Source organism: Salvelinus sp. IW2-2015, linkage group LG7 (genome assembly GCF_002910315.2).
Source record: "Salvelinus sp. IW2-2015 linkage group LG7, ASM291031v2, whole genome shotgun sequence".
In the NCBI taxonomy this organism is placed as follows: Eukaryota; Metazoa; Chordata; class Actinopteri; order Salmoniformes; family Salmonidae; genus Salvelinus; species Salvelinus sp. IW2-2015.
In genome coordinates this window covers 33,943,544-33,951,344 of record NC_036847.1, presented here as the reverse complement: position 1 = coordinate 33,951,344, position 7,801 = coordinate 33,943,544, and the positions used below count along the sequence as shown (strand labels likewise).

The 7,801-nt window shown below is 46.5% G+C and overlaps 1 protein-coding gene across 1 annotated transcript in view; it reads left to right on the top strand.

Moving 5' to 3' along the window:
* The window catches only part of LOC111966157 (epidermal growth factor receptor kinase substrate 8-like protein 3), a 31,844-nt gene that overhangs the window by 17,609 nt on the left and 6,434 nt on the right, over nt 1–7,801 (top strand). The window contains 1 exon segment of the mRNA XM_070444612.1: nt 3,935–4,100. Coding sequence (XP_070300713.1) covers nt 3,935–4,100 — 166 coding nt within the window.

The window sequence follows — 7,801 nt, the reverse complement described above, 5'->3', positions numbered from 1 at the left end:
TTTACAGTAAATGTCAAGCCAAACATGACAATGAGTGACGGGAAGTTAGCATGAGGCCAGGAAACACTAGGGTAAAGGACTGATGCTCAGGCTATAGGTGAACACCACAACTGACTTTAATTTTGAGGCAGGAAACACTAGGGTAAAGGACTGATGCTCTGCAGAAATATTTATAACAGATTTGCTTGGGTTTCTATACTGGAAAAATAATAATTTTCCTTTTTCTGTACTGTAGCTGACAACTTGCCACATTGGGAGGAGTTTGTTGCCTGTCTTCAGAAAATCAAGTATGGATTCAACCTGCTGGTATGTTTCCAACTAAGTGTTGATTTAATTCACCTCAGGTTTCCTATAATTTCATTCATTAATCAGACATAATGGTATTATTATATTACCTGAAAATAAAGTATGCTGTTGAATTACTCTGTACAACTCAGGGGTTTAGTTGCCTGGGGTGTGTTTGGGAAACTCTGCTTTACAGACCGATTGCAACACAGCCCATTATTGCTGAACTTTGCTCATCTTTCTGTGTTAATTGGAATGTGTGCCTCATTGGTTCTTGTGCTGGGTAAGCACTGTCGTCATTGTCCTTTTCTTGTTACAGGGAAAGCTGAATGGAGCGATCCAGAACCCTAGCGCTGCTGACTTTGTCCACATTCTCTTCTCCACTCTGGACATGGTGAGCATCTGTCTGTAGCACCAAGCAGCCATGACTAAGAAGGATATGGGACCCGTTGCCTAGGCTACTCCTGGACTGATTCACATGCCTTTTAATTCAAGAGTAGGCTTGAAGCTAGAATCCTTAATTGAAACAATAACAAAGCGTTACCCCACCTTTGTTTTGGTTAAAAGCTGAAGGATGTGGGCCTGGAGAAATACAACCACTCAGATTAATAGATAGAGCTATGGATGCAGGGACTGACCATCCATGATATCAACATTATAGTTTTAAATGTTATGAGGTTATACAGGACTGACCATCCATAATATCAACATTATAGTTTTAACCATGTTATGAGGTTATACAGGACTGACCATCCATGATATCAACATTATAGTTTTAACCACGTTATGAGGTTATACAGGACTGACCATCCATGATATCAACATTATAGTTTTAACCATGTTATGAGGCTATACAGGACTGACCATCCCATGATATCACATTATAGTTTTAACCACGTTATGAGGCTATACAGGACTGACCATCCATGATATCAACATTATAGTTTTAACCACGTTATGAGGCTATACAGGACTGACCATCATGATATCAACATTATAGTTTTAACCATGTTATGAGGCTATACAGGACTGACCATCCCATGATATCAACATTATAGTTTAACCACGTTATGAGGCTATCTTTGTTTTTGTTTATGTACATTATTTACAAACATTGGAGAAACAAGCTTATATTTTGGGTTCTGATGGGTACAAAGGTTGAACTGAGCTCAAGAGGCATTTATAAATAATATTCTTCAAGAATGAATGGGTAAATATCATTAATTTATAAGCTCCATAATGGATGTAGGATACTGTCCGGTAACCTGTCCCACAGTGTTTAGATATTTGGATGACTCATTCCTCTCTCCTGTCATTGTTTCTATTCCAGTTGGTGTGCCACTACCCCCTGACCTGCCCCCCTCTGTACTGACCCCCCTGCTAACAGAGCCAGCCCTCATCTTGCTTAGCCAGGTGGTCACCCAGAGGAGGACCAGAAATGGAGGCCCTGGGAGACACCTGGAACATCCCCAGGTAAACTACCCTTAGTACCCCATAACCACTTCCTGAGTGCCCTTATTCCCCCTACCTGACTACTCCTAACCACTAACTAACACAACCAGTTCTGGGCACCCTTCTAGCTGGTAGACAGCTGGAGCATCCCCAGGTAAACTACCCTTAGTACCCCATAACCACTTCCTGAGTGCCCTTATTCCCCCTACCTGACTACTCCTAACACTAACTAACACAACCAGTTCTGGAGCGCCCTTCTAGCTGGTAGACAGCTGGAACATACCCAGGTGTCACGCCCTGACCTTAGTTTTCTATATTTTCTGTATTATTTTGGGCAGGTCAGGGTGTGACGAGGGTGGGTATGTGTGTTTTGTCTTGTCTAGGTTTTTTATGGGGATTTTTTATGGGGATTATGGGGATTTTGTAGGTCTGGGTAATGTAGGTTTATGGTTCTGAATTGGTTCCCAATCAGAGGCAGCTGTTTATCGTTGTCTCTGATTGGGGATCCTATTTAGGTTGCCATTTTCCATTTAGGTTTTGTGGGTAGTTGTCTATGTGGAGTTGCATGTCAGCACTCGTTCTATTTAGCTTCACGTTCGTTTTTGTTAGTTTGTTTAGTGTTCTTCCGTTATTAAAAGAAGATGTATTCAAATCACGCTGCGCCTTGGTCTCCTCACTACGACGAACGTGACACCAGGTATCCCTTCAACTAGCTCTGGAGACCCCTCTGCTTTCCTAAGTAGCTCTATTCCAACCCTAAGTATCATCTATCCCTTTCCTTAGGACCTCTAACGAACAAACTAACTAGGTACCCCTATCCCTTTCCGTAGTACCCCTAACTAACTAACTAGGTACCCCTATCCCTTTCCGTAGTACTCCTAACCTCTAACTAACTAGGCACCCCTATCCCTTTCCGTAGTACTCCTAACCTCTAACTAACTAGGTACCCCTATCCCTTTCCGTAGTACTCCTAACCTCTAACTAACTAGGTACCCCTATCCCTTTCCGTAGTACTCCTAACATCTAACTAACTGGACCAGCTGTGAAGGCTCCTGGGTGACAGCCGGACATACCCATGTATGGCTGCCCTTAGACACCCCTCCAAATTAGTGGATTTGGCTATTTCAGCCACACCTGTTGCTGACAGGTGTATAAAATCGAGCACCCAGCCATGCCATTTCCATAGACAAACATTGCCAGTAGAATGGCCTTACTGAAGAGCTCAGTGACTTTCAACGTGGCACCATCATAGGATGCCACCTTTCCAACAAGTCAGTTCATCAAATTTCTGCCATGCTAGAGCCGCCCCGGTCAACTGTAAGTGCTGTTATAGTGAAGTTATAGTGAAGTGGAAATGTCTAGGAGCAAGAACGGCTCAGTCGCAAAGTGGTAGGCCAAACATTCTTAGAGAACGGGACCACTGAGTGCTATAGTCTGTCCTCGGTTGCAACAATCACTACCGAGTTCCAAACTGCCTCTGGAAGAAACGTCAACACAACTGTTTGTTGGGATCTTCATGAAGTGGGTTTCCGTGGCCGAGCAGCCGCACACAAGCCTAAGATCACCATGTGCAATGCCAAGCGTTGACTGGAGTGGTGTAAAGCTTGCTGCCAATGGAGAGGCGGAAATGCATTCCCTGGAGTGATGAATCACGCTTCACCATCTGTCAATCCGACGGACGAATCTGGGTTTGGCGGATGCCAGGAGAACGCTACCTGCCCCGAATGCATTGTGCCACCTGTAAGTTCGGTTGAGGAGGAATTGCCCAACATCAGTGCCCGACCTCACTAATGCTCTAGTGGCTGAATGGAAGCAAGTCCCTGCAGCAATGTCCCAACATCTAGTGGAAAGCCTTCCCAGAAGATTGGAGGCTGTTACAGCAGCATAAGGGGGACCAACTACATATGAATGCCCATGATTTTTGAATGAGATGTTTGACGAGCASRTGTCCACATACKTTTGGTCACGTAGTGTATATTGGGTTGGTTTACTTGTTAGGGAACTGTATATAACCAGTCCTGGGTTCARTTAGTATCCGCTTTCTGTCAGACCTGGGTTCAAACAGTATTTGTTTTCTATCAAATACAATGAGTGGTTGATTTAAGCCTGCTTTGTTTGCTGGGGTCAGCAACTAGTCAGCGAGATGATTTGTTTTCAGTAGGAGGTGTTCATTGGTTTCCTGTGTTTGTTGCACCAGGTCCAAATGGCCAGACGGTCACATGATCCCGCACTACAACCCAGAGTTCTATGATGGTTGGCAGCCGCCACAGTCTGTCCCACCGGCAGCCAATCAGGGCCTGAGCAGGAGCAACAGCCAGCACATCCCCATGAGAAAGGAAATGATGCAACAGATGCCTGATGAGGTAACAATAATAACATCTAATAATATGCCATATGGATTTCAATCATTTGTTAAAGCAGTGAAGGACTCCAATCCTCATTTGTTAAAGCAGTGAAGGTCCCCAATCCTCATTTTTTTAAAGCAGTGAAGGACTCCAATCCTCATTTGTTAAAGCAGTGAAGGTCCCCAATCCTCATTTGTTAAAGCAGTGAAGGACTCAATCTCATTTGTTAAAGCAGTGAAGATCCCCAGTTCCTCATTTGTTAAAGCAGCGAAGGTCCCCAATCCTCATTTGTTAAAGCAGCGAAGGTCCCCAATGCTCATTTGTTAAAGCAGCGAAGGTCCCCTCCTCATTTGTTAAAGCAGTGAAGTGCCCCATCCTCATTTGTCAAAGCAGTGAAGGTGCCATCCTCATTTGTCAAAGCAGTGGGTTGCCCATCCTCATTTGTTTAAAGCAGTGAAGGTGCCCCATCCTCATTTGTCAAAGCAGTGAGGGTGCCCTATCCTCATTTGTTAAAGCAGTGAAGGTCCCCAATCCTCATTTGTTAAAGCAGCGAAGGTCCCCCATCCTCATTTGAGATACAATTATTGCATTTAACTCGCATTTAACGCACTTTTTTTCTCACCAATCTCCAAAATTCAAAGTTATGTACACTTATCTAAAATGAGTATTCAGCCATAGAAGCCATGTTAATATCATTATCTCATGGTAACCCCTCTGTTCTCTCAGGGCAGGCAGTTGAGCAGGGCAACAGCCAATACATGCAACGGCCTGAGGAGGTAAGACTGACGAGTACAGACGCGTCAGAATCCATCAAAAAAACATTCATTAAAACTGTGTCTTTATTACGTTATGTTTCTCATTGATGTATTGTCGTCGACCGTACAAGCCCATGATGAACTCTCCGCCATCTTTACGGTAAGCTACAGGCATCACTTAAAGCAGCTATGTTGTTTTGATAATGATATCCTCAGTAATCAATAGTGGGTAAAAGCATTGTATGACTTTTTTTTGTCATTGTCCTTTTGCGTTGCTGTTACATTGTCATACAACGATATTACGTTCTTCAAACATTGCTGTTACGTTGCTATTATGTTACGTTATGTTTCTCTGTCTCCTCTGCAAGCCCCAGTGAGCTGGTCCAGTGAGGATGCGTGTGATCTATGACTTTATGGCCAGGAACCCCAGGAGCTGAGCATTATGAAGGGAGAGGTTGTCCAGGTGGGTTAGGGTTGAACCCCAGGAGCTGAGCATTATGAAGGGAGCGGTAGGTAGGTGGGTAGGTTGAACCCCCAGGAGCTGAGCATTATGAAGGGAGAGGTGGTCCAGGTGGGTTAGGGTTGAACCTCCAGGAGCTGAGCATTATGAAGGGAGCGGTAGGTCAGGTGGGTTAGGGTTGAACCACCAGGAGCTGAGCATTATGAAGGGAGCGGTAGGTCAGGGGTTAGGGTTGAACCACCAGGAGCTGAGCATTATGAAGGGGCGGTAGGTTAGGTGGGTTAGGGTTGAACCACCAGGAGCTGAGCATTATGAAGGAGCGGTAGGTTAGGTGGGTTAGGGTTGAACCACCAGAAGCTGAGCATTATGAAGGGAGCGGTAGGTCAGGTGGGTTAGGGTTGAACCACCAGGAGGCTGAGCATTATGAAGGGAGCGGTAGGTTAGGTGGGTTAGGGTTGAACCCCCAGGAGCTGAGCATTATGAAGGGAGCGGTAGGTTAGGTGGGTTAGGGTTGAACCACCAGGAGCTGAGCATTATAAAGGGAGCGGTGGGTTATAGGTTGAACCCCCAGGAGCTGAACATTATGAAGGGACGCGGTAGATCAGGTGGGTTAGGGTTGAACACCAGCCACCAGGAGCTGAGCATTATGAAGGGAGCGGTAGGTCAGGTGGTTAGGGTTGACCCCCAGGAGCTGAGCATTATGAAGGGAGCGGTAGGTCAGGTGGGTGGTTGAACCCCCAGGGCTGAGCATTATGAAGGGAGCGGTGGGTTAGGGTTGAACCCCAGGAGCTGAGCATTATGAAGGGAGAGGTGGTCAGGTGGGTTAGGGTTGAACCACCAGGAGCTGAGCATTATGAAGGGAGCGGTAGGTCAGGTGGGTTAGGTTGAACCCCCAGGAGCTGAGCATTATGAAGGGAGCGGTAGGTCAGGTGGGTTAGGGTTGACCCCCAGGAGCTGAGCATTATGAAGGGAGAGTGTCAGGTGGGTTAGGGTTGAACCACAGGAGCTGAGCATTATGAAGGGAGCGGTAGGTCAGGTGGGTTAGGGTTGAACCACCCAGGAGCTGAGCATTTGAAGGGAGCGGTAGGTCCAGGTGGGTTAGGGTTGAACACCAGGAGCTGAGCATTATGAAGGAGCAGTAGGTTAGGTGGGTTAGGGTTGAACCCCCAGGAGCTGAGCATTATGAAGGGAGCGGTTAGGTCGGGTGGGTTTAGGGTTGAACCCCAGGAGCTGAGCATTATGAAGGGAGCGGTAGGTCGGGTGGTTAGGGTTGAACCCCCAGAGCTGAGCGATTATGAAGGGAGCGGTAGGTCGGGTGGGTTAGGGTTGAACCCCAGGAGCTGAGCATTATGAAGGGAGCGGTAGGTCAGGTGGGTGTCTGACTGTTAGGATTAATCCCATGGCTCCTATAAGGAACACAGGCCACTGACAAATGTCCTCCATCTCACTGACTGAATATGGATTAAAAAAAAGAATAGCAGTTGAATGTCAACCAAACCAGAATCAAAATAACAAAGGATAAATGGTTTGTAATGTTAGGAAAATATATCTGTGAAAATTAACATACATTGATCTACAGAAGTGATTTTAAGTTGTAAATTGTGTTGTTTCTAGGTCATAGACAAGTCGGGGCAGTGGTGGAGGTCCGTAATGAACGTGGTGAGGGAGGGTCACGTGCTTAAGAACGTTCTAGAGCCTCTGATGGAGGGGGACCCTGGGTGAGGGCCAGGAGGTGCGCTCCCTCCACCCCTCAACATGCAGTCCAGACCTGCAGAGGTGAAAGCCTGGCTGGAAACAGGCCTTCTCCAAAATGTAAGAAATGACATGGACAACAAACATATCTTTCCTCCTTGTGGCTTCTGCTTACTAGCGCTGGTAAAACTGACTCAGGACCGTCATCAACATGTCATGGACCGCCACAGAGTCCACAGGGTCCACAGGAGTCCACAGAGTCCACAGAGTCACAAGAGTCCACAGAGTCCACAGAGTCCACCAGAGTCCACAGAGTCCACAGGGTCCACAGGGTCCACAGGGTCCACAGGGTCCACAGGGTCCACAGGGTCCACAGGGTCCACAGGGTCCACAGAGTGGAGGAGTGGAAAACATTGTGCTAAACAACCTTTTTGTGACGGTGTTGTGATGGTGTTGTGGCGGTTTGGTGACGGTGTTGTGTTGTTTTCTATGCTTATGAGAGCTTTATGTCGTCATTAGAACGGTTCGTAGCCTGAGCGTGCTGAACGGAGCCCTGCTACTGGGGATGTCCAAAGATGAGATGAGGACGGTGTGTCCAGGAAGGAGGGAGCATCTTCTTCCAGCTGCAGGCCATTCAAGTCCTCCATCGCCGTGAGTGACAGTAGCATAGATGCACACGCACACACACAACTCAAGATCACGCAACCTGAAATAATAGCTATTACTAAGAGTTTGGCTGCTTTTCTGCTTTTTCTATCACTGACGAATTCAAGCTGAATGAAATGCATTGTCTGTGAGATGGAGATTAAACA